Source organism: Anoplopoma fimbria, chromosome 2 (genome assembly GCF_027596085.1).
Source record: "Anoplopoma fimbria isolate UVic2021 breed Golden Eagle Sablefish chromosome 2, Afim_UVic_2022, whole genome shotgun sequence".
Classification (NCBI taxonomy): Eukaryota; Metazoa; Chordata; class Actinopteri; order Perciformes; family Anoplopomatidae; genus Anoplopoma; species Anoplopoma fimbria.
Window position 1 is genome coordinate 13,573,504 of NC_072450.1, and position 26,711 is coordinate 13,600,214.

The 26,711-nt window shown below is 38.5% G+C and overlaps 4 protein-coding genes across 5 annotated transcripts; 1 reads left to right on the forward strand and 3 right to left on the reverse strand.

Annotated features, from left to right (window-relative positions):
* Positions 1-98: 98 nt before the first annotated feature.
* nip7 (NIP7 nucleolar pre-rRNA processing protein) lies at positions 99-2,622 on the reverse strand. The gene is made up of 5 exons (XM_054607845.1): positions 2,478-2,622; positions 2,284-2,370; positions 2,059-2,197; positions 860-1,000; positions 99-444 (listed from the first exon to the last, which is right to left on the reverse strand). The coding sequence occupies exons 1-5, from the start codon at positions 2,531-2,533 to the stop codon at positions 325-327; spliced, it is 543 nt and encodes a 180-aa protein (XP_054463820.1). The 5' UTR covers positions 2,534-2,622; the 3' UTR covers positions 99-324.
* Positions 2,145-9,499, forward strand: cdc42se2 (CDC42 small effector 2). 2 transcript variants are annotated; one of them, XM_054607862.1, is made up of 5 exons: positions 2,145-2,217; positions 4,554-4,795; positions 5,446-5,547; positions 5,643-5,721; positions 7,124-9,499. In XM_054607862.1, exons 2-4 carry the CDS (start codon positions 4,742-4,744, stop codon positions 5,715-5,717), a joined length of 231 nt encoding a protein of 76 aa, XP_054463837.1. In that variant the 5' UTR covers positions 2,145-2,217; positions 4,554-4,741; the 3' UTR covers positions 5,718-5,721; positions 7,124-9,499. The 2 variants fall into 2 exon arrangements, with proteins under 2 accessions (XP_054463837.1, XP_054463828.1); XM_054607853.1 differs by lacking the exon at positions 2,145-2,217 and adding an exon at positions 2,656-2,742.
* A 2,363-nt stretch (positions 9,500-11,862) lies between these two features.
* On the reverse strand, positions 11,863-15,581 carry LOC129105766 (interferon regulatory factor 1-like). The gene is made up of 7 exons (XM_054616954.1): positions 15,492-15,581; positions 15,226-15,325; positions 13,153-13,332; positions 12,888-13,049; positions 12,730-12,782; positions 12,410-12,500; positions 11,863-11,963 (listed from the first exon to the last, which is right to left on the reverse strand). The coding sequence occupies exons 1-7, from the start codon at positions 15,579-15,581 to the stop codon at positions 11,863-11,865; spliced, it is 777 nt and encodes a 258-aa protein (XP_054472929.1).
* A 5,082-nt stretch (positions 15,582-20,663) lies between these two features.
* LOC129105025 (uncharacterized) lies at positions 20,664-25,850 on the reverse strand. The gene is made up of 10 exons (XM_054615896.1): positions 25,721-25,850; positions 25,555-25,619; positions 25,370-25,469; positions 24,998-25,149; positions 24,712-24,854; positions 24,388-24,550; positions 23,640-23,733; positions 23,416-23,494; positions 22,822-22,895; positions 20,664-22,735 (listed from the first exon to the last, which is right to left on the reverse strand). The coding sequence occupies exons 1-10, from the start codon at positions 25,732-25,734 to the stop codon at positions 21,724-21,726; spliced, it is 1,896 nt and encodes a 631-aa protein (XP_054471871.1). The 5' UTR covers positions 25,735-25,850; the 3' UTR covers positions 20,664-21,723.
* Between the last annotated feature and the right edge of the window lie 861 nt (positions 25,851-26,711).

Below are 26,711 nucleotides of genomic sequence, written 5' to 3' on the forward strand. Positions count from 1 at the left end.
AAGCTCACCAAAACAAATTACTACAAAGACATTATGGTTTTATTTTAAAGATGACATTTACAAAAGAATATCACAGAAAACAGTTTTTTTGTTTTAGTCCCTAGACTGTGCATTGGAAATAAGGTATGGTTGTTACATCTGCTATTAAGATACTCTTAGATCCAACCAATCCCTTCTGATAAAAGAACCGCTTTTCTGGGTGTGAATGTTCATTCATTCATTCATTTACACCCAGAACAGCGGTTCTTTGAATTGAATGAGTGTTGCCATGTACAAAATAGGTAGAGAAAGGGAGCATTTAACAAGCCATCTGTTGTTGCATCTTCATGTTAAAGTGTCTTCATTCCTAATGAACTCTCCCACGTCGGCCTGGTGGAACACTACAATGGACATGGGGTCCACTCGCCGACACTCCAGGGTAGACTTGGCTGCAACTCCGAAACCCTGAGAGATAAGACACATGACTGGTTTAGAAATCCCCTCTGAACAACGACAAAGATCAACATGTTTGTGAGATGATCGAAATTGAACTCATCTAGCAAATATGTTTCTTCTGAATGATGCATTGTTGTGAAGAAATGCTTTTTTCCTTCATTCTCAGCATGAAAGCCCTGGGGCCTTCAAAGCTGACCCATATGGGACAACCACCCCAGCTAAACACAAATAACTTCTAAAATCACAAGGAAGCTAACTAACAAGTTGCAAATTTGCATTATGCAAATTGAATTCCCCCCCCCTCATATTAAATTAAAAAAAATAGTGCATGAAAAAAAGTTCTGATTGAAAGCAGTGAGGTAGGAAAGTTAAATGATTTCTGAATCCCCTTTGATCAATACAGCACCATAGTTCCGAAACTTACCAGGGGCACATCCGTCATGGAGTAGACCACGACTCCCTGGTACTGATTCGTGTTCTCAGTGATTCTCCCAAGCCCCGATTTCAGCACATGGTTCCCGTAGAGGAAAGACTGCTCTGTTCCAGGTTTCACCCACACCTTGAACTAAAAGACATGACAGGAAGCTTCTAGTTAGTCATATATGCATGAGATGAAATGTTTTAATCATTATAGTTTTTTAAGAGAATAGAAAAGGACACATGGTATGCATAAATATCAGTCATATCTCAGTAAATTATCAACACAAATCTCTATAATTTAAAAAGGCAGGCTTCCAGGACAGCCAGACAAAGATAAACATGTAGACAAAACATCAAACAACAATCTTCATATCGACATTTTAAATTACTCCAATACTCAATCAAAACTTTAGACGGCTTCAAAAATATCCATTTAATTAAAAGCCACGTGTTGTTTGGCTGGATGAATGAACTTGAAAGACGGAGTGTATTCAAACATCAGGGAGCTGTCTCATGAAGCAGGAGAATGTTATCTGGTTGCTTTGTAAAACCTATCCAGCTCCCTTTACTTAAGTCAGTCAATGTTCAATATTTTTTTCCGACGCCAGTGCAGCCGCACGTGTGTCTGTCACTGTAACCTCGTTACAGCAAGTTAACTGTTGATCTGGTAAAAGCTGATGTGCTTTAAGACCTGCAGGAATAGTGACCGCTATTTCAATGATGGCCAATAGATGAAAAATCACCAGCAGTGCAGAAATCAAAAAGGTGGTTAACGGTGTGCACCTCTTGTTTAGTGGCATGTGAAGATCTGCCATAGCTTATTGAGATACACTTGTTCTCATCTCATATGTCAATAAATCGGACAGATCACATCTGACAGAACAGACAGTGGCATTTACTATAATTAGTGGCGTGTTGAATATAAAGATGAACAGTTGCATGTGTGAGAGAGTATGACATGGTGCTTACCAGTGGATCAACAGTGAAGACCACTAAGAATGGACATGTACGACACTGAACCATAAGGGAGGCCTGCCTACAGTCACTTTCTAATCTGTGTCACTCCAGTGTTGACACAGGTGTTTGTATTGCCTCACTTTATCCATCTCCTCGCTGCACCTCATTGGCAGTGAGAGAGGAGGGGGTGGAGGGATGCAAATGATGGCTGCAAAGAGACAACATAATCGAGCACCCCGTCCTCACCTTTGCGTAGGGCGCCAGGAAATCCAGAGCTGTGATGTGCAGGCGGAATTTAATGGTCTTTGTGAACTTTCCAAAACATGTGCCCACTGACACCAGCTTGTCCCGGGAAATGTGTGTTGCCAACTTCAGAATTTTCTCACTGTGGACAGACAAGGACATGTGAGTGTCTGAATGCCTTTATTAGCATCACTTATAGTAACCACCACATAGCATATCCTGGATTACCTCATGTAGTACACACGGTCATTGTGTAGCCTGAAACAGTAAGAGCCATCGGGTCGGTCCACCAGTAGTTTGATGTTTTCACCGATACTGTTGTGGGAGAGCAAAGACACGCATGCTAACAGGATGCTAACACATTTGTTATATATATTAGAGTCTAAATAAGCAAAAGGAGAATATCCCCAGAGTCCACTTACTATTTGGAAAGTTTCTCAAACATCGTCTTCGTCTCTTCGTCGGTTAGCGGCCTCATCCTGATATTTAAACGCGACTTCTAACAGCGAATAGTTTCTAGTATCTCCTGTGAGAAACGTGGGTCAGGGCGGAAGTCGTCACACTCTACAGCGGAAGTCGTGTGACGTCATCGGGGAGCGTAGTTCCGGGTTGGTTTTTTTTTTGGCATTCTTTAGCTTTCAATCGATCGCTCGCTTTTTTACTCCGACAAAACCCGGTCGTCATCTGGTAAGTTTATCCACTTAAAACCGTGATAACTCTTGATCGTGTGTTTATCATACAGCTGGTCAACACTAAATTGAAGATTCATTTGTTTAACGTTTCGGGTTTTTTGGTCATCGTTTAAGTCACACCTTCGGGGGGGAAAAAGGGCTCAGTTAGCCTGGTTAGCTAGCTGTCAGTGGAAAAAAACGAACCCTTTTTTGCTTGTGAGCTAACAGTGCTAGCAACTGGTAATGCTAACCCTGCAGGCAACGTCCTTGCTCTCCTAACTAAAGCAGTCCGATGTGAATTCATTCATGGATGGTATCATTAGTAAGTAATGTGGTTTTAGCTCCGACCCGGATGACCAGAGTCTTTGCCGCAACGGGGCGAAGTTACATAACATTAATTTGTTTGCAAATACCGAGGTCGGGGCCACAGTAACTCATCCTTTTAAGGATTTCAGCATCCATTAAGATCAACATCAAGCACCTCTAGTCTGCACCCAAATCTCTGGCAGCTGATAAAACGATTCACCTCGATGCAGTTCAATGTCAGCGATGTGTAATGTCAGCCACAATTACAAATAAGGAAATCTACTTTGTCAGCGAACTCTTTGCATCTGGCAGATCATTTGATCCAACTGTCTGACAGCAATAATGGCTGAATTAAATGCCTTATCCTGTTCTGTTTTTTTCATATGCAGCAAAACCACTTTATCCACTGACACATCTCGAAATATCTGATCATGCTGCTGTTCATTCATACTTTAAAAGAACTTGACTGCCTTTGTTCACAATAAACTACATTTGGGACAGCCTTTAAAAGCCAATTTTATCTTGTGCCTTTAAAGTTGCACTGTTGCATCTTCACACATGTGACACAAGTGTGATCCTGGGTCACCATCTGGAGATCCTGTATGCCTACAAGCATTACACAACAAGTTTCTCATCCATGATTTGGGATATGTGGTAGCTATGCAACATTAAATGTAGAATAGTAACGGGCAGCATAGACCTTTTCAGTCATTTATTCCGATGCTCCAGATTTTCTGTTCTACATTTTCTTGTCTGTTCAGGAATAAGCCTCTAGATTATTTCCGCTCCGGGGATATATTAAAAATGGATATTTTATCGAAGCTACTGTAATTATATTAGCATAATGAACACTGGAGCATAAGCTGATCAGTGGCCATGTTCATAATGAAATTCTTTGTTGTTTACACAAGAGATGACATACAAATGGTTAAGTGAAACCTGTTGATCCATTGGACAACCTGTGTTTACAGTAGGTGACTGCTCAGGCTCCCACGTTGAAACAAAGAGTGTGCTTTGAGCCAATTTCTTCCATTTTCAGGGTAAACCTTGAGAAATGTACAATCGTTTTTAATCTTGTACTACTTACAACTAATTACTCTATATGAGAAATTCAGAATACCATTCATGTTTATGTAGGGTAAATGGAACAGCAGTTCATTTAAAAAAAAGGGAATATGAAATCAAAGTATTTTTCATCAGACTAGCTGTATGTATGCCAATGGCCATGTCTTTAGGTTTGACCTGATTATCTGTAGGTCTTTCCAGAAGAGATAGCTTATCATGAAGTGGTTTGTAGGCCGAAAAAAGCCTGCTAAATCAACTACTACTTTTCTCATATTGTTATTAGGTGGTATACATCAAATTCTATTAAGGAAAGTCGCTGATCAACATCTTTAATAGCTTCACAGGAAAAGCAATGTGTAGATTATTATGAAAACCTAGACAATAATGTCTAATTTGTCAAAGTGTGTCGGCGTTCAATACATTTATTTTTTTTCTACACCTTTCCCCGGTTGACAGGAGTGTGCTGCCCTGTGTTGGGAGAACAGTTCTCGTGCCAACGGTTTACCCCAGAGCAACCAGTGGTCTGTGTCTGTCATCAGTTTCCGGTGTGTTTGAGGCTCTGGCAACACTGAACAGGAAGACAGACGCAGAGAGACGTCTGAACTGAGAACGGAAACTGCTGCGGCTTCTTCGTCAGCCTCAGAATGACTGAGTTCTGGGTTTGTTTCAGCTGCTGCATTGCAGAGCAGCCACAGCCTGTGAGTATGAAATCAACTTGGAGGACAATTTGATTTAGTCAATTGTAATGTCGGGGTCTTGTGGGAAATTGGTACAACATGGGTTTTAATATCTAGGTTAATAAACAGCGCTGTATTATCTGGTGTTATCCAGTGTACTGGCCTATATATCCTCCACTAGACTCAAGCTGGGAAAATAATGAATATCCACAATTCTCAGATAGTTTCTTTTAGGCATTGCTGCTGTGTGGTGCCTGAAATATGTATTCCTTCCGCTTTTTTACTATGGATTAAATAAGAACTGGGTATTGGGCCTCCAGCTTGCTACATCCTGCTGTCTGACACGCCACTTACTTTGATTGAATGAGGTTTACTTTTGTAACAACCAGTCATTGTGCCTCACTGTAGTGTCTGTCAGCTCATAGATTAGATAAAAGGAATCATGAATGTCAACCTCAGTCTGTGTTTAAGCTCAACAGCACAGGCTCACTACTAATGAAAGAAAGTGTCAGAATAATATACAGGAAAGGCTGAGCACGCTCTGTTTTGGTTATTGTTTACCTCTTCTCCATCCCCTCTGATTATTGATGTTACTGTAAATATATTTAGGATGTTAAGAGTTGTGATCTTCAGGTTTTAAAGAAGTGTATGTTTGTGGTACGCAATTTCAGAAACGGCGGCGACGGATCGATCGCTCCATGATCGGGGAGCCGACAAACTTCGTTCACACCACACATGTAGGCTCGGGGGACATGGGCCTCGGATTGCCATCAGTAGGTTTTTCCTCGTCTTTGCATAATATTTGACAAACAGAATGAAGCAAACATAAGTTTTCAGTCAATTAACATTTACTCCTTGATGTCTGTAGGTGGACCTCGTTCAAGCCCAAATGAAATCTAAAGGGGGCTACGTGCACGGAGGATCTGAAGGTTCTCAGTTGTAACCAGGTGAGAGATTCTTTACTTAGTGAAACTGATATTCAGCCACAGAACTTTGACTTCCACAAAGCCATGAAAAGCTGGCTTAGACTTGTTTTATGCCAATAGCTATTTGTGAGTACTTAAAGTTCTAGTTTGTTTTTCAGGAAAATTAGATTACCGACATCTTTTACAATACAAGCAACATGCAGTATGTGATCAGGTTAATTTCCAACTTCCATGCTTTAAACCAGTGTTTAAGTAGAAATGTAATTTAAGACTCTAGCTTTAACATGTTTGCTGTTGATGAGAAAGACACCAATATTGGAATTTAAAGACTTCCAAGTTAACATTTAAAACTGTAAGTCCCTGACTTGACCCCACCCATGCTTTTCATAACAAAGTAGAAAGGTGCACTCGGTGGAGTGCAGATTTCCACCAGGTGTGTCTGCAACTACACTTTACTCAGCAGTGTGTGCACTGGTAGTTTTGTTAGCTTTTAGCCAAACATACTGTCCAAAACTCTAAAAGTGAGAGGACTCAGCTGTGTTATCACGAGCGGCCTGGGGGGTAGTTAAGAGTGGTGCGTGAGGGTTCAGCAGGCAGTCAATGACACGAAACAACAGGCAATATAAGCTGTTTTGAGAAAGCGAGAGTCACCCCAACCATGACAGGTCCCTTAGTGTGCAGCCTTACTGGCTACTGCCACTTTGCTGCAGCAGAATGCTGGACAGACACAGAGGTGCACACTCAAGCATGGGCGCATTTACACGACCGATCACATGATCGTCCTGGCGGAGAAAAAGATTGCAAAACAGGCTTGCACATGACGGCAAGCTTGTCTCAAGTAGCCTTGAAAGGAAACTGGTGAACCGCCTCGCAGCAAATATTTGCACTGTACTGTATATGGTCATGTTTTATTAGGGGACTTCAGCACTCCCTTGAAGGAATGAATGTCCTTCCTCTTGATTAGCTTTGTTGTGCCGATAACCACTTCCATTTTCCGGGTGACAGTGACTCAGTTGTCAGTAAAAACACATTTTAAAAGTTTTTTTTATTTGTGAGTTTGGTTTTGGGTAGAGGCATTCCTTTCTACTGGACTCCAGCAACTGGTTAACAGTTAATGTTGCACACTGCCTTGTTTTTAAACTACTACTACTACTGCATGTTGCTATGGTCACTTTCACTTTCTACTTATTGACCTTTTCTCTCTTTGGGCGGCCAACAATATCAAACATTGTTTGGAAAAAAAGACAGGTGAAAGAGGCAGAGTAAGCACCTTGTTGGCTGCTCTCAAAAAGTGACTTCTTCACCCAAACCTTAACTAAACAGGCTAAGATTTGATGGTAGACTAGTATGATTTGGTCTTAAGACACACCCCAACTATCAGAAGCAATTGAGATCCTAACATTTACTCTTTTCCCCCTCGCAGCCCTTCACAGTCTTGTGGAAACTACTGTTGTTGATATGAGGAAGCGTTTTCAAAAAAGCAGTTCTGTCTATAATGGACGCAGGACCAAAAGATGAAACTACTGCTTTTCCATAATGTTGTATATATTTTTATTTTCCATTCCTTTTTTTAATGAAAGCACTGCTATCCATTTGCTGCCATACTGTTGCACTGTAAAGAGTAACTGTTAAGAATAGATAAGAGGGTTTAGAAAGCTCATAATCTCAGTCAGATGTATGCTTGTGTGTATGCATGAGGAAAATATTTTCAAAAATATTTGCTGTTGTAGCCCATTTGGATGCCTGTATTTATTATCTGATTTGCAAACGGACCTCATGGTGGCTGGGCCACGCTGGAGATTTGGAACATTCAGTTTCTTTCTTTAATTTTCAGAGGTTTATCAAAGGACAGGTAGAGGTGGGAAGGCAAAAAGTGACACGTTCATTGTTTTATTCTGAGAAATACTCATTCTCCGAGTTGCTTTCAGGGTTAAAGATTGCTGTCTTGTAATAAACTTGAAATGAGTAGAGTACACTGGATCACACATTGTACACTCAGACTTGCTTAGGAATTCCGCATTGATTTCAACTGTTTTTTTTATACTCATTTAGATTTGAATCATATAGAATTTTAATAAACTATGAACTTCCTAATCTGCCTTCTGAAGTCATGTTCATTATTTGTTTTACTTGTGTCGTTTGGCAGCTTGACGCTGTAAATACTGAGCTAAGTGGTTCCAACAGGATTCATATTTTTCTATTTTCTTCTTTTCAAGTCTTGTGTTCCAACAGTAGACCAAGAATTGTACTTGGAACTAATTATTTCACACTGCAAACACAGCCACAAATGTGGACCAAGTTTGATACGGTTGGAGGTATTTTCAAACCTGTAGCCTACCAACTGTATGTCCATCAATACCTTTTTGGTATTCTGTTCCTTTTCCCCTGCACAGTTTGTGTTTCACACAGTGTCTTATCATGACATCTCATATTTATCTTGATATAAAATCCTTTTTCTTTTAAGTTTTTGGTTGATACACCCATAATCTTGGCAGAAATGATCCTCCAGAGGTCTTAATAGTTTCATGTTTCTTTGAAAACTCGAATGTCAGAACTCTTAAAGCTGGCGGACACATGCAACTAAATGGCATCCAACCTAATGCGGCCCAACCTTTGTAGCAGTGTATGTGATTAAATTGCTTCAGTGTTAAAAGATGTTTAAAGTTCTCTCTCCTTATTCAAGTAGAGATCATTTTCTATAAAGGGTTCCTCTCGTAGGGTAATGTGAATGAGTGCAGCTCTTATTGCCAGATTACGCTGGTTGTCAGTCGTGCAAATGATCAGATTAAAGTTAATATTTACCCTTTTTATTGACCGGCTTTGTCATCCCTCAGTATTGTCATATGTAGTACAAATTTCTGAACCAGACTCCATTGAAAAATGCCTTTTGCCAATAGTGACAGAGCAGCTGCAGTATGAATATTTAATGCATATCCCCTGCTACTTGGGTTGATCATCATGTACACACTGCTCATCACAACGTACCGTCATTCTGAATCAAAAGGTCAAATGTGTCGGGCAAACCAGCTGGCCTGGATTTATCAATAAATGTCCTCAATGTACATCTTATGATTCACTTTCAACAGAATGTCTTTGTATTATTAAGTCAAGCAAACGTCTGTGTAAATTGGTGTTAAGTGCGTGCTATTGCCATACTATTAATGATAAAAGAGAAAATGTTTTGTGTTGGTACCAGGCAGCACAAATTACCCTGTTAGATATAGTCACTTTTGTAATATCTTATTATTTACGGCCTTAAAACTGCTGGTAACCATTTTTCCAACTCTGATTCATCATGCTAAAATATTGTCACAGTGCTCATCTGTTCCTCTTTAAATGTTTCTGTAGTAGTTCCTGTTTGAAAAGAGATCCAGATATGTGTAAACTAGGTGGTGTTTTCCCAGCTCTGTGCAGAATGCTGTAGTATGTAAGACATACTGGGATTGCAGTATATTATGTGACCAGCAGGCTGTGCTTGTGGACTGGTTGAATGTGACTCAAAAATTAGTTTCCTTTTGGGATTCTTGTAATTGGACTTCTTCTATGATGATATTGTAAATATGTAACATGAAAGTAATCGATCCATGGTTTGTATGTATTCAGGGTCATTCGTATTTTAGGCTTTTTTCTTCTTTATAACATCACTGGGAAGGCAGAGAGTTGGAGCAGTGTTTTTGTTGTATATTTGTTTTTTTCTTCAGGAACTGCCTGATATGTTGTTCCTACTTTAAGGGAAGTTCATCTGTCTTTTTTTCTGCATTTTTTCAGAATAAACAATGAGAAATAAATGTTAAATGTTGATATTTGACCAACTGTGTGTTCCATGTTTTCATTTTGAGGCAAAACTCTCACATCTATGGGGTGAGAGAGCGAATGGTTGAACTCATTCTGGAAGAAAAATTACAAAAGGGTTTCCAGTCAACATTAAGTGGTAGAAGAAGAGCACAGATCATTAACTAAACTCAAATTACCAATACAACACTGTAGAAATATTCCACTACAAGTGAAAGTCCTGCATTCAAAATCCTACTTAGGTACTAAAGTATCAAAAGTTAAATCACCCCTCGGCTGAAAAGTGGTGCCTGTGACTGATTGATATTTTCTTATTATATTATTAGGATTTTAATACAGTTGTTTCAATGTGTAAGTAGCATTTTACTGTTGCTTGTTGAGGTGGAGCTATTTTTACTGCTGCATATAGTTTAGTCTACATACAGCACACTAGAGGAGCTAGTTGCAACCGTCATTAACTGACTTGAAGAACCATTGATGGTTTGGTTATATAATCTGTGTACTTTATATTTTTACTTTTTATCCCCTCAAAAGGGTCACAAGATAAATTTGAGGCGGCGTGAAATGATTCATTGAAGAGGAAAAAAGAAAACAAGGTTCTGATACACTTGATTTTTTTTTTCTTTAACCTTTGCTCCTTTTCCTGAAATAATGGAACATTTGACCTCTATGGGCCTTTGACCGCTATTGTAATGAAACCGTCTGAGAAGTTTAGAGGGGAAATGTCTCTTTGGCGCAGCTGCTAACAAATCATTGACATCTGAAATGTGGCAAAGGGCAAAACAAACAACTTTTTGTAGAGGGTCGCAAGAGAACCGGTTGGGAACCGCTGTTTCAATCTTGACAACATGTTTGCTATATTTGAAAAAACTTTTTTATGAAAACTTTATTGGTCAACAAATGTAGAAAGTACAATGTTTCCCTGAAATGCAATGGAATAGAGGTTAAAACAACAACAAATGGAAATACAGCCGGACTAGTAAAGTACAATAACATCAAAGTTGTACTCAAGTACTGGGACTGATTAATCATACTTAGTTGCTCTCCACCACTGTTAATATTTATTTGATGTATTTTTATTTATTTGATGATTTGTCGGTTTGATATCAAATGCCAGTTTTTGTTTTTGTATTAAGTCCTACCTAGCAGGAAGAGTACATGTGTGCAGGCTGCATTACATTCAGGTGACATCATCAAGGAACAGATTCATAATTAGTGTTGTTGTTTGCACCTGTGCTTCTCCTGCTATGACGAGTCATCATGTCTCCCATGAAAAAGGCTTAAAATTGTACTCCACTGTATATTAACCTCACATTCCCTATATGCTGAGCTGACAGCAGCCTTTAAAAGCAGCTTTTAAGAAGACTAAAGAGGTTTGATTTCAGTCGATCGTATCATTTTTAACTGAGCCAGGAAGTGAGTTATACTTTTGTGTGGCTGTATTCATTTAGTGCAACGCATTTGTTACTTTTTGCAGTCTGACAACATATTTATTTATAGTAAAGCGCTCACAACAAATAGTTTTTTATTTAATTACTTTAATGTTCTGTGCTGTTGAAAAAAAATTGCTAAAATGTTTAAATGTGGCAAGTCTTTAAAAAGTAAATAAACAATAAGGGCACATTACAGTTTGGCTTTTTTGTATTTATCACATCAGTTGACAGCAGTTTAGTAATGACGGCGAGTGAGGCCAAATATCATTAATTCCACTGCCGGTTATACAATTCATTAAAATGATACACACAGCCAGCTTCTGAAGCCCTCAGGTCATATACAGTACATATACACAATATGTAAAGACTCACAACAAGGAAATGAGCTTCACTTGCTTTTACACTTTGTAAATGCGCAATTATTTAAAAAATACAAAACAAACACTAAACAGGTTGTAAAATATCACACAAAACAAACTGCACCATGGGCTGCATGAAAATATACAAAAATAGTTTTTAGAAGACTTAAAAATTGGTTAAACCAAAAGCTATTCTGCACTAAAGCGAAATTAGATCTGTTTACTCTGTGAGCTGTGGTGTGAGCTTGGTGTCATGTCAGAGAGTTTGAGGCACTGAAGCATAGTGAACCAAAGTGATGATGACAGATAAAGCTTGGCTTGGAACAGGATCTTCATCTCAGCATGCTCAGCAGAGAGGAAGGCCGGCCGACTGACTGACGGAGCAATATTCTCCCACCGGCCTCCCTCTTTCATTTCTCTTTTTCAGTGGTCAGCTCAGCAGACAGACGGTAGGGAGAAATCAGCTGAAGGTTTGCAAGAAAGCCTGAAGGAAAAACAGCTTTTAATCAAATGTTATGGTTACAGCAGCACAAACAGCAGGAGGAGTCGTCAATTGGTGTACAGCCACGGCATGTGTGTTAGTGCATGGACCAATCTGAGAGCTCCTTGATGTAGTTTGGACCAAACAGCTCACTGTAGTTCTCTGTGTGCAGAGAGTACAGGTTATCCTCACCAGCACCTGAGGAGCAGAAAACAACATTGGAAGTGAATAAACACATGAAAAGATGGGACCTCCTAGCTATTTTAAGCATTATAGGACTTTATTTTATATTATTTTCCAACTGCAGCATGAATTATCACACACACACACACACACACACACAGACATTTGGTCTACACATCTAACTTTTTATGTAGGTTCAGATGCGTAGATCTTTGTGGCTTGGTTAACTAAGTAATATGTGCTTTTATTTCATCTATGTTTGTCTTTCTTACAGCAATACCCCCCCTAAAATCACATTTTGTCTTTAAGCAGCACTATATATTTTTTTGCAGGACTGCATTCATTTGTGAACACAATATTAACCTACTACTGATGCAATCTGACAGAGTTTTTAATTACCCCAATTATTTGAAAAAATCACCAAACTATAAGAAGACTTAAGAAGTTATATGGTGTCGTACAGTGCCAGTGGTCCCACAGTGTGTGTGTTCTCCATCCTCTCTGCTCCCCAGTCTGGTTCCAGACGTCAGTGTTGCTTAAGTGGTCCATCAACTACGGGAGAGAAAAAAAACCTACAGTCAGTCAGACAGAGACCTAGTGCACCACCCAAACTGCATCCCAGGAATATGCAACTGATCTCTACGCAGTTTTGCCAAATGTGATGCAGTTTCATTGGATAACTTTCCATCAGTTTTCAGTCATTCCAGTGCCAGTGAGAGAGTCTTTATGATAGTGTCATACACTCAATGTTCAATCAGTCAGTACATGAAAGGTCCGGTACCTTAAACACAGCCTCGTTCTGCTCCTGGTCCTCTGGTTTGGCCTCCCAAGTCCCTTCTCAACAAAAAATAACTATCATCGTTATCAGGCTACAGAGGCAACGTCTTTTATAATCACAGTCAGAACAACGACGACACACTTTGACAACAAGCGTCTCACCGTGCGTTTGCATGTTGCCAAATGTGTTTTCTGCAGAGGTCTCCCCCTTCTGTGGTGCGTCTGATGTGGGTCTTGTTGTTGCGGGTTGCCAAGCATGCGGGGCGTGTGCATCATCACCTAAACTCGCTTGTCTTTCTCGAGGCCTGCTGATCAACCGCAACCCTGAGAAAGGGGAGGACAGGATAGTACTGTCACATTAGTCTGAGAATATGTCAGAATATTCTTACCTTTGAAGAGATAAATACATTTTAAAAGTGTGTCTCACCTCTCCTGCGTCTGTGTGTTTGTGTGCTGGGCAGCATCCTGTAGACTCTGTAGGCATTGCTGCCTCTCTTCTTGCTGTGCTCCCGCAGCTCGCAGATGTCAGGCAGGGAATTCAAGGCACAGCGGAAATTTGCCTTCCATGTCTTTGGATCCGGCTTGTCTTTGCCTGGACAATACCGTCCTGAAGTAAACAGGTATATAGACAAGCATTGGTCTAACACAAAGGAATATGACATTTGTCCTCTGACTGGTGGCTGTTATTTGGTGTGGACAGAGAAGTACTTTGTTGCACCTGTAACCACACCTAGCACTGCAGCAGGGTGAGAGGATAAACCACTGGAGGTCAGCAGAAACAAGATTTTCTCTTGAGTCTTACTGTGTATTTAAACCGAGTTCATTACCTATAAATGTGGCCATTATGGCCCTGTTATGTTTAAGTTTTGCACCAGCCCCATTCATTGTAGAGACTGGCAGAAACTCTGCAGACTCACGCAAAACAACATTTTCAGATTCAAACATCACTGTAACAGCTTGACCTGTGTTGCTACCATATATCATCAAGTGTGTGACTTCATCCAGTGTGCTGAGTTCTCATATTTAGCACCACGGTGTGATTTGGATCTTTGCCAGTCCACTGAATATAATTACCAGTCTAAGTAATAAAATCACTGGAGCTTGAAAAGACCCACAATGGATCATTTACAGCAGACAAGAGCTAACAAGAAGAAAAAGGAGCACAGGTAGCAACAGCTATATTACACAGAAGTTGCAACTGTCATTTACTGACTTGAAGAACCATTGATGGTTTGGTTATATAATCTGTGTACTTTATATTTTTACTTTTTAATGTGTTTTTTTTAATTTAAATATCTTATTTTAGAATATATCATTCTCTTTTATTCAACTGCTGAATTTACTTTTACTAGATCTTTTAGAGGAGCAGTTGTACTTTGACAGCAATATGATCACCATGCACACTCGCAGCAACTGAACTGGAGCTTTCCCATGATGTGATGCAGCTCCAATCACAAAGTGTGACTTTCCCCAAGACGTGTGTGGGTGTGTGTTTCTGTGTTTTTGTGTGCAACTGCTTTCTCAGAGCGTACAGAAATTAGATAACAGATAGAGCTAAAACATGTGGGTATGAGATTATGAATATAAAATAAGAATCATTATAAATAAGAATTATGTGTATATTTTTTTCTTTTTCAGTGGATTCTGGACACAAAGTCCCCCATGTCCAGATTTCTATGAAAAAAGACCAAATAAATAAACTGAAAGGTTCACCATAAATAATTTGAACTTGATTGTGAGTTTTACATCTTACGAACTTTTAATTTAAATGTAAATTCAAATCTAAGAATCATTAAGGAGAACTTGGTTGAAAAGGTTTTAGATGCTAAAAGACACAGGAACCGATCACTCATCTTTATACATGTTTGTTCCTATGAATTTCGTTTAAATATTTATTCTGGCATACATTGGTATTATCTAAGATTCCTGTGCAATTCTCATCACTTAGCTAGAAACTGGGACGGTGGTATGAATCTGTTAAATTTATAAAGAAGTGGACTCAACAACACCGTGGCTGCTCAACTGGAAAGACTTGAGCAATTAACTCCAAATACTAAGTGAGGCAAGAGTTTAAAAAAACGTCCTGAAATTGCTGTTTTACATGTGTGAACACAGTTAATTACATTTAGCAATAATAAATACTTTTCACATTATTAGATATTATCATCATTATCATTTACTTCTACAATATTGCCTGTCTGTAGTGCTCTGGCTCTGACCCAAGTAGTCCATTCTGTTACTAGAAATCACAAATATAAACATGGTATAATATATTAAGTATAATATAAGCTTGTTCTATTGTAGTGTGTTCATTTGTTGCTCTGCATTATAGTGTCAGCACGCAAGTGCAAATGTAAAAACAAAACAATGGGTATCAGGCAAAGTGCTTAGAATGATAGAATATGAGCAGGACAACACAAGATAATAAAAAATATTCTGAATGAACTTGGGAACCACACAGCTGGAACAAATCATATTTGTATTAATGTGGGGCTCCTACCAGTGTGCATGGCCCAACTCCTGAACAATGTAGCATCCCGGTCAATACTCCATCCATGACGAGCGGCGTGTATCCACGGGATTTGGAAGATTCGTGCGGACTGTAGAATAAAATAAAATACCGGTTACACGGAAGACATTGTTGCCAAGAGTATTTCATGATGCATTAATCTCTGTCTGCTGTTCCTAAGTGATTTCATCTCCAGCAAAACTGTTTGCGCCCAGGCATGCATGTGTGTAGGATGAGGGTGAGATGGAAGGGTCTACCTGGTCCAGCCAGCTGACTCCTGGATACCTCCCAGACTGAATCTGCTCCTCCAGCCACGGCCTCAGCCTCAGCCGGCCTGGTTGTTGCATGCTGCAGTCCAAGCTTCAGGTATGCCGATAGGTGGAGATGCGTAACCGGCTACACAGGAGTTTCAGCAATAACTCGGATTTAATCTGAGGTGACTCTTCCTCCTCTTCCACCCTTTCTCCTCCGCGTAATTCTTCCCTGTAACCCTTGAATAACTTCCCTTGCTGCTTAAGTGGCTACTCCAATTACAGGAAGTACTGTATATACTGTACGTTGTACTCTTCATGGCAGAGACTGAGGTGGAGTATGATGAGCTGTGAAGGTCTTTTTTAATGCTTTTTCTACAATCCTTCAAGCTGAGTATTGTCAGAATTGTGGTTTAGCCAGTGTTAACACTTCCTCAAAGCCACCTAGTGGGTGCTAAAAATTTGGTGATCATGATTTTTTTTTCATGTGGTTCCACACAAAGCTACTGTTGAAGCAGTGAGACAGCGTGTTCATGCAAAACTAGCAGGTGGAGCAGATGAGCAGCTTTGCATGTTGCAACAGTGTAGCAAGTGTAACAAGTTTATAAGCAATAACTTGCTTATAAACTTGTGGTTAACACTGTTGTAGGTTAATACAATGCCATATACAGTGCACTTTATCAAAAGAGCATTGATAATGACTTTGTACTCTATATTATAGTATGTTCTTGGTAGATAACTCACTTTATATGACTGCCAACACAGCAGCAGTTGTAAGACAGTTTTCATTTTAGTGGCATTTAAACAGTATTCTGTATTAAATAATTCTTAAAAACTACACATTAACACTACACAGTAAATTCCCCAGTGTTAAATATGCATTGTCAAAGTGTATTGACTCTTTCAGAGTTATAACAACAACAGCAAGAGTAATTCCAACCAATATATCCCCCAGTGTTGGTGAAAATATTCAGAGTTAAAATTGTTAGTGTAAAATAGACAGTGTAAAAGTACATTGACTATTTCAGTGTTATAACAACAACAGCAAGAGTAAAACGCTGCACAGTGTTGATGAAAATGTTCACTGTTACAAGACTAGTGTACTCTTGAAAGTACTCTGTACTCTGGTAAGCTCCTTCTCCTTCTCCTTCAAACGGACTGGTAAGTTTCTCTAAATCACTTATGAAACCACATTTTGACATTTCAGCAGAAGCATCATTTTAGAATAACTAAAGCGAACTTTAGTCGAGCAGTTTTTGTGTCCTGAAATACGGACTAGCAGAAGGCTAAGGTGACCGCTAAGATGACAATGTGGGAAGAGAGGTCAATGTGAAGGAATAGTGTTGTATTATTTTGAATGTCCATACATGACATTAAAATAGCAGAGACTTCATGTGCGGGAAGTGGGTTCAACTCTTTAGGTAAAGTATCCAGAACAACCTAACGTTGTGTGCAGGTTCTTAGGATTAACTTTCAACCTAGTGTGTTACACTAAATAAGCACTTTTCAAAGCAATGTGAGCTTCACATTGCTGTCTAATTACTGTCAGTCCTTTCTAATGTGTGTTTGGCAAAGGCTTGTCAGTGTTAAATTGAACTTGACTATGTTTTCTCAGTAACATAAAGATAAGGTAATGTTACTGCATGTGTTGTTATTTACTGACTCCGTCTTGTTTTTGATTGGTAAGGTTTCCTAAATGAATAAAGCCTGTAGTATTGATAAGTGGCTTCTAATAGCGTCACATTCTGACGTCGTTGTGCATTTTATCATCACTAGCACCAGCTAGTAGGTCATATTTACAGATGAATTAACAGAGCACAGTGGGGTGAAGGCATGATGACAGAAGCCTGTTGACAGAGAGGAGTAAGTTGTGTTACTGCTTATGCATTTAACAGTATAGACACAGTATATTATGCTTCAAAACTACTACTATTGCTTCTGCTCTCTGCCTAATGTAAATATGCAAGCTAATGGCGTGCAAACTGTCACAATCATTTAGCCTGATGAAGAGAGACGGAAAAGTAGAAACCAAAATATGCACAGGAGAAAAAAGGACAAAATACTATTGTTTATGTGGACAAGGCTAATGGAATGTTTCACCTTTATTTAATAGACAACTAATGATGAAACATCACAGCATTGTATCCTAATGAGCCTAATTGAGCAATCTGATCTGATATTATCAGAAAGATAAGTCATTGATTTGGCCACTTATCTAATCTCACTGTCTTGTTGTGACACAGTATTTTGTAAAATTGTATCATTCCCAGATATAAGCTAACAAACATTGTTTTACCTTTATTCCTTTTATGTACATGGAATTTCTCTACTTTGTTTTTCAGATTTCCCCATTCCGTGCTATGGTTCAGTGATGGTAGGTAACATTTCGATAAATTAATACAAACAGAGGTCTTTGTTTACACACATGTCAAAATGATTTCTGCCTGCATGCCATAGGGACTCCACACAGTCCAGTTACTTTGGAATTGGGCAAATGCTGATTGGGATTTTTAAAGCCTGAATGGTACAATATGGTTTTCTACTATATGCCAACAGGAGCTGATGTTACTGTCAAAGTATTTTGTGTAACACATTATAATAGGGTTTAATTTTGTCGTTTTACAGACACCATCATGTTGATTAAAACAAGAATCTATAACGAACAGAAATATGTCAAGATCAGCGAACCGAGCTTCGATGAATTTTTGAATGCTGGTAGGTCATCATTCATATGCCATTGTAAAAACAAAAGGAAAGTAGATGTGTCAGTTCATAACTTTTGAGGATGCACCTCATTGTGCTATTTGTTGAAAATAATTTCAGTGTCTCACTTTCTGTCGAGCTACATTTAGTGGCAAAGTCAAAATATATCACTTAGAGTCTGGGTTTATACCCTTACTTATTCTTGTTATCTCATATGTATTTGTTCTCTTAAGCTTTCATGAAGTTCTCCATCCCACCTGTCACTGAAGGGATCAGAGTATATGATGAGACGGGAACAGAGGTGGATGCAGACGTCTTTGAAGAAGTAGCACAGCAGCCCAACGCTGGTGTTTTTACTATCAGATTTGACATTGGTAAAATTGTACTATCTTGATAACCATTTCTTTCAGCATAGTTCATGGATTGTTGACTAAGACTTAGTTACACTTTAAGGTTTAGAAAAACCAACAAATTGTATGTGTTTTCTCCCTTCCCTCTTTCTCCGGAACTACACATAGATCCCCAAGGAGCAAGATCATCAGGCAGTCCATTGATTGATGTCGTAACCAATGCATCGCTGGACCTTCCAGGCTGCGGTCCTGAAGATTCGGTCACCCTTGAACTCATATCCTGCGGCTCTGATGATACAGTCATCCTAGGTGAGGATTACAGTCCTTGCAGAAAAAGGCAGAAGGAAGATCAAGATGCCAAACAGGTAGGTTGATAAAATGTTTGTTGTGAGCTTCCTTTAGGGACTGCCCCCTTTAAAAAAATAAATAATCCTGTGTATCTACGGTCAATCATTAAATTTTTAGTGAATATTTTCCTGTCGTTTACTCTCATTTTACAGTTGGTTCAATCTGCGTTGGCCAAGAAACCTGGTGGAGACCGTATTGTCAAGGAATACAACCGGACGAAAGGTCTGACTGACTCCTCACTGTGATGTTCTGAATGGGAGTTACACTTGCATCTCAAAACCTTATAAAAAATTGATATTGTTATTATTTTTAATAAATTGTTATTAAGACATGGATATAATGGTGTTTGTTGTTTTTCCCCTGCAAACATTTTGAGTTTTACTGGGTAAACTGTGTTAGCTGGACATAGTAAATGCAAAACTCTTATTATTGTTATTCTGTACATAAGGTGTTAGGTAAGAATAACACTAAAAGGGAGTGAATACAGGAGTAAATAATTTATCACTGGCAAGAGTCAGTTAAAAATCAACACTGTATTTGGAGTTATTTCGTAATCAACACTAAGTGTCAAGTAGGTCTAACACTCATGTAGAGTAACTTAATAAGAGTTAGTTTTGATTAACACTTAGTGTCAAAGTGTCAAATGTTAATAACACTACAAGTGCAAATTTCCCCGCTGCGGGACTAATAAAGGATGATCTTATCCTCTCTCTTATCTTCAGTGTTATTTACACTTTAAATACCGGTTACACGGAAGACATTGTTGCCAAGAGTATAACACCACAGTGTTAAATTTGAGTTACACTTCTCAGTGTAACGTAGTGTAAAATATTAACTCTTAAAAGAGTTGAATTGACTCTGAAATGTTAACACTATGTTCAGTGTAACTTTAACACTCTGTAGATAAGGACCATATGTTCACTGACTTAGTGTTAAAATTGACTCTTTAAGTGTTAAATTGACACTGCCGATTTTACTGTGTACCTGATAATCTATAATTAAATTACATATCTCATACTTTTTCATATTATTTCAATATAAATAAATTGATTAATGATATTACATTATAAAAACATTGTGTAATTATACTAAAATTATATTATATTAAATAAATAAATACCTTTAATGATCTATAAAGCAATATAATATGATCTTTAAATAATTGAAGTACTATAATATTCTTGTTTTATAATTATATATACGATTACTCATGTTTTTATTACCAAAATAGTTTCAGTGTTCAGGGCAATTTATCTGTACTTCTAACTTACTGACAGCTCACATACCTATCTGTAAGAAGTCCCATCTCTCTGTCTGACCCACTAAATGAAATATTTTATGTACCATTGTTTAAACCTTTGAAATATTCCTCCCCAGTTCCTTCAGTTTCAACAACAAATACATCAAATTAAGGAAGGACATTTTTGCTAGTTTCCATGCCATGTTTCACAAGTTCCTACCACAGAAGCTGTACGTTGTATTTGAATATGACTTGACATATTTTGTGTTTTGTAAGATGGGACACGATAACAAAAAGTTAAACTCCTACTCCTACTTGGAGTCAATTTATCCAAATCACAAAAAAAACCTTTTTTCTGTGTCTAGCCATGTAGTTAATTTAACTGTCATTTGCAGATATATCTAAATTGTCTTATATCACAACAATGACTAAATGATTAAAACATAAAATAATTAAAGCAATGTCCCTTTGAAGCAAACACAACTCAAGATAGTATAAACAATTTTTACTTGAATGATTATCTGACAAAATGTGCCTAGTCACCTGTGTTTCACTAAAAAGATCTAGTGCTGATTAAAAACAAAAAAATACCACCATTTCTTTGCATATAGTGAATTAATTTGAAATAAATGTATGTCTTCAGCTCTTTGTTGTGACGAATGTAGCGTGTAGTGATGTGAGTTTCTTTGGAAGTGGCTCAGCAGTTCCAGAGAAGAGCTATGAGGAAGTAATTTCACAATCCTGAATAGCAAGCTCATTATGCAGCTGTCTGGTTTCAGACGTTTGAATGTATTGTTCCTTAAAAGGCTCAGTGTTTATGGCCAAATTGGGTACATTACATTACATTACGGTCATTTAGCAGACGCTTTTATCCAAAGCGACTTACAATCAGTAGTATATTACATATCACCTATTCCCCTTTTATTATGATGACTCCCCTAATCAGATTAAGCTCAGAGAGAGATTGAAATAATCTTCCAGAAATGACCCTTATGTCACCTCACATGAACTCTCTTTAATACTAGAGCAAAAACTGGATAGTCAGACATGCTTTACAGTGACACAGTCCTTAATGCTTTATACAACATTTAGGGAATACGTTTGACCTAAAACATCACATCGTTGAATATGACCTGTGAGTTACGGATATGAGGGCTGATTGTAGCCGCTAGCAAGCACACGCCTAAAACTCAACACAAGTGCATTCTGTTTATGACATATATTTTACATGAATGTTTCTATGTACAAACTATATGCAAACATTTTTCACATCAAAGGCAGTCATACACGGTTGCAACGTATTCACAAATCAAACCAACTGTTGTTAAGGTGAAACGCTAACAAAAAATATCTGTGAAACACTTAAAGTCAATTTATTAACTGTTCCGGAGCTTTTGTCGTATCACATGATCTTCATCTGCTGATATCCATGTCAAAGGTATGACAAAGGTATGATTAAAAGATTAGGAACACCATCACAGTCTGTTACATCCGCCTCTCGCTCACTCTCATCTTGTAAATTTCTCAGAAATGTTTCGCAGCAATTAAAAAAAGGCACATATTACGCAAACAAAAAGGAATGCACACACATTCAGCCCTACAAACTCTGATAGCCGCTGTCTGGGATTAATGGCATAGACTGGTCAGCAGGGATCAAACAGAGAAAAGGTCTTTGGAGCTCAGGGAGACACTGGACTCCCTGGACATTGTTAATGAACTCCGGGACAACTGGGCTTAAGAAGCTTTGAGGCATTTTGGTCAATAATTCCTCTGGATATCTGTTCAAATGTTCCTCTTTCCCATCACTTCTCTCCTTGGAAAACAAAATTTCAGGCTGCTCCACCAGATTCTGAAATGACTGGTAGTCGTCTTCCACTGAAGGAAAGCTGTGTGAGCCTGCAGGCACACAGCCGTGGCTGGGGTTTTCATCACAAATAGCTGCCCTTTCAGTTTTTCCATGTTGCTTTGTCGCAGCACAAACGTCTTCCTCAGAGCTCTCACACCTGGCCTCTACTCTGGACACAGGATCAAATGACCCAGTTGTGTTGGTGCCACTAGAGATGGAGGACAAACTGGAATCTTCTGCAAGGGAAAATCCTCCAGAATCTCCATTGCACTGCTGATATGACATGTCTGTTGGCATAAGAGACAGGACCCCTGGTGGTGAAGTAACAAGCGGAAAAGCTGGTGCCTGTGGGTCAACACAGGTCACAATGTCGCCTGCACTAGGACGGTATGCAGGGTCACAAATCATTTTAGCCGGGGTCTGGACCTCAGAGCTGTCCAGCGGAATCTGATTCAGGCAGGTGGGAATGAAGATGGAATAGGTTTTGTTGTCAAAGTCGGATGACCCACAACTCATGTCACCAGCTTGGAGGTCACAAGGGTTATAGGGAGAGGAGAGCAAACCACTGTCTGTGTTTGATTCTTCGGTGGTCAAAGGTGATAACGGGATGATATTGGCAAAAGCTTTATTAAGGGCATCCTGAACACAGGCTTTGATGTCAACAGGTTCTGTATTAGCATAACTGAGACAAGAAGAGCCGATACTGAATCCACTGCTTTGCTGAGGGCTCCCACTGCTAGTGTCTTTCAGCGATCCCTTCAACCTAAATAGAGAGAAACGGATTTCTTAAACTGCCAACAAAACTGCATAGAAATCCTTAAAAAAATGTACCAGGGCAGCCACACTAACCATGGTTCTCTGTCATCTGGATCAAGGGGCTCAACACAGGCAATGGAGTAGTCGGTTGTTACAGGCTTCAAGAACTGCAACAAGGAGGATAAAAACAATTACAACTACACATTTGAAACATTTTGGTTAAATGGGTCAGTTTGGAAAAGTTATTTTCCAATAGATTCTACATTCATTATTTAACAGTACAGAGAAAAACATTTTCAAATTGAAACATTTGACACATTTTTGAAAGTATGTGCAGAGATTTAAAGTTAATCATTAAGATGTCAGTCTTAATGCCATGGCTGCTGGTGGTAACAGCAAGGGAAGTTTATTGCTACTAGAAATGTCTGTTCAGCAGCTACTTTGTCAGAAATACAACACACAGACAACTGGTATATATATGTTTAGAGTGCAGCCATACAAAATATATACTGTATTGAAATGTTGTTTCAATAAAAAGAAAAACTAAACAGCATGATTTTGTGAAATTCTCAAGGATTAAAAATATAATGCTCACATGTAATTAAGTTAATCTTTTGAATTGTTGAATCTGTTTATTAAAAAAAACAGTTGAAGCTACAAGTTAAGTTACATCAATAGGTGACTTACCCTTTGCTCGCTTGGATAAATAACACCAAGTTTGGGATTTGGACATTTGGCCACTGTGTCCCACCACTTTGTTTTGAGCCTAAAAGCAATTGGACAAATAAATCAACAAAAGTCACTTACATGACACATAAACACAACATAGGTTTTACAGTGTTTGAGGGAAAAACATTTCATAATTCGCTAACAGAGAAATGCAAAGACAATCTTCTATCTGAATGACTTACTTTACATAACAGACATATGTAGCACCGGTGATGATGACTGCAGCAAAACTGAGGCTAATGATGATTGCCAAAGTCAGGATTCCAGTGGACATAGCTGTGAAGTAACATGTATGAGGTAAGTTTAGAAATCACAAATAACATGCAGTAGAGATATATAAACTAGAGACAAGTGCATGGCATATAACTGTAGATTTGCACCAGGCTTGTGTCACTTGGAACAGTATCTACAATGACAACTTGTGGAACAATTTAACACCTGTGAATACTGTATAATGCATCAGCAGCTGTTGGCGTTGTCACTACTTTAAAGTGCCATGTGGTTAAAAATGTATTTTGATTTGAGTGACCACATTTCATAACAGAAGTTAATTTGACCTAACATGCACCATTAATATTTACACTCCAGCTTAAAGATAAATAAGTTCAGATCAGTTTTCTGCCAAGTAAGTTCCTGCAAGATCACACACACACACACACACACACACACATCATTTTGGTTGTATACATTTGCTAAACAGGCCTCCAGGTTTGTGACCTGTGTGGTGTACGTGGGTCTGTCAACCTATTTAAGACATGCTCTCCTATTCATTTATAAAATAACCCATTGAAGGTCTATGTACCAAACGTTGTCACTAAATATCTCTGAATTCAAGTGAAGAAGACAGTGTGCAAGAGTTTTTTGTTCTGTATGCCATTTACACTAACACAGCCAAAAATGTCCCTAAAAACATATGAAGATGACACTTACGGGTTGTGAATTCCCACTCTTCGCTGCTGTCACTGTACGTGTCACTAATGTATGTGTAGCTTTTCACGCTGACAGCATATGTTGTGCTTGGCTGCAAGTTTCGACCAAGTATTTCATAGGAATACAGTCCATCAAGTGTAGTTGGTGTGAAAATCGGAGATACCTGGTATGGAGAAACAAGAATTATATAAAAAAAGAGTTATTCAGCAATTGTAGTCTCTTTAACTAAGCAGCAACCTGACATAATCAAATGACCAAACTGAGTCTGTATCTCCAGGGCAAATTATCAAAGTGTTATACCACTTCACATGAAATTGCTCCTACCTCTTTTGAGTCTCCTTTTTTATGGTAAGTCACTTCAGCGCGCAAGTATTCACTGATAAAGCCTTCCATATTTGTTTTCCACTTGACTTGAAAATTTCCATTTGTTTCATTCACCGAGACGATTTTGGGGGTTTTAGGCTTAACTGTAGAAGAAGAAAGATAAGAAACGTAATGGGAATGGTTCATAACCTCGATCCGGTTTTTCATCCATTAACTGACGATCTGGATAAGTGTATATCTGGCAGCTGAAGCCTAGATTTAGAGACATTCATTTGAGTCAACTCACAGCTGTCGTTGACGCTGATTGTTTTGGACACTATGCTGTTGTCTCCTTTCCAAACTGTGGCATTATGAGTCTCCCTCCAGATAAGTATCATTTGCTCAGCAGAGCAACAACACTGTCCGACGTCACACTGTTTGAAAGTACATTCATCCTTACTGTGGAATACAAGATGGCATAAATCATGTTAAAAATAGCCTGCATGATATATTTATATTTCAGGTGATATGTTATATTAGATTTGACAAAAGACGCGTGAATCGACGCAGAAATCATCCAAAACCAAGCTAATAAATGTTACATTTTAACAGAGTAAATTCACTGGCTTTGCAGTGAAAGACATAAGGAAATAAAAACAACAAAAAAAACAACACTCACTCCTCGTTGCTCCGGAAAGTCAATTTGTATCCAGTGCAGTTTTGCGCTTCAAAGTGGCAGGTCATTGACTCGTAGTCGTTGGTACAGTCAAGATTTTGGCCTAAAAGAGACACGAATAGATGAATTATGATAATGTGTTATTGCGTAGACTATATAAAACATGTCTACATTTCCACCATATGTACCAGAGAGAGCTGTTGCAATATTCCCCAAAATGAGCAGGACAAAAGATATCCGATCACAGACGAGTCTGAAAGCAAATACAATGGCAGATATTTGTATTTTCTTCACTTTAAAGCGAAAGATTGGATGCTTTAAGTAACACAGACACTTTCCAAGACTCCACATTACCTCTTTGAATCCATGATGAAACGACTTATCCACTTCTCCTTCGAAAACAAACAAACCAACTCAGCTACGACGCATTTTGTGAAACATTGAACGTAGTTTATGAGCGTCACTTCATACCAGGCTCACGGTCTTCCAGATATGGAAAGCTGTTACTGGAAATGCTGAAGGGCCTCCCACGCCCATTTCCTCAAAGAGAAAAAGGGAAGCAAAACACTACCCTCCGCCGAAAGCAGCTTTTGGTGTAAGCTATACTTGCTATACTAGCATATAATAATAATAATAATAATAATAATAATAATAATAATAATAATAATAATAATAATAATAATAATAATAATAACAATTATAATAATAATTATAATAATAATAATAATCATGTTAAACAAGAATAAGTGAATGAGTGGATAAACCATAGCGATAAAGTTATAATAGCTGTGGCCATATGGATTAAACGTGGTGAAAGAATATCTATCTATCTATCTATCTATCTATCTATCTATCGGGTAAAATAAGTATGGAATCGTCCCCATTTTTCTCAGTAAATATATTTCTAAAGGTGCTATTGACATTAGATTTTCACCAGATGTCGGTAACAACCCAAGTAATCCATACATACAAAGAAAACCAAACAAATACGTTCAGAAATTAAGTTGTGTGTAATAAAATGGAATGACACAGGGGAAAAGTATTGTACACATGAAGAAAGGGAGGTGCAAAAAGGCATGGAAAGCCAAGACACCAGCTGAAATCTATCAGTAATTAGAAAGCAATCCTGCCCCTTGTCAGTGCAAATTAATATCAGCTGGTTCAGTCCCAACTGACGGCCTATAAAAAGGTGTCTCATTACCAAGGTGTCACACAAGAAACATCTCATGATGGGTAAAAGCAAAGAGCTCTCTCAAGACCTTCACAACCTTATTGTTGCAAAACATACTGATGGCATTGGTTACAGAAGGATTTCTAAACTTTTGAATGTTCCGGTGAGCACTAT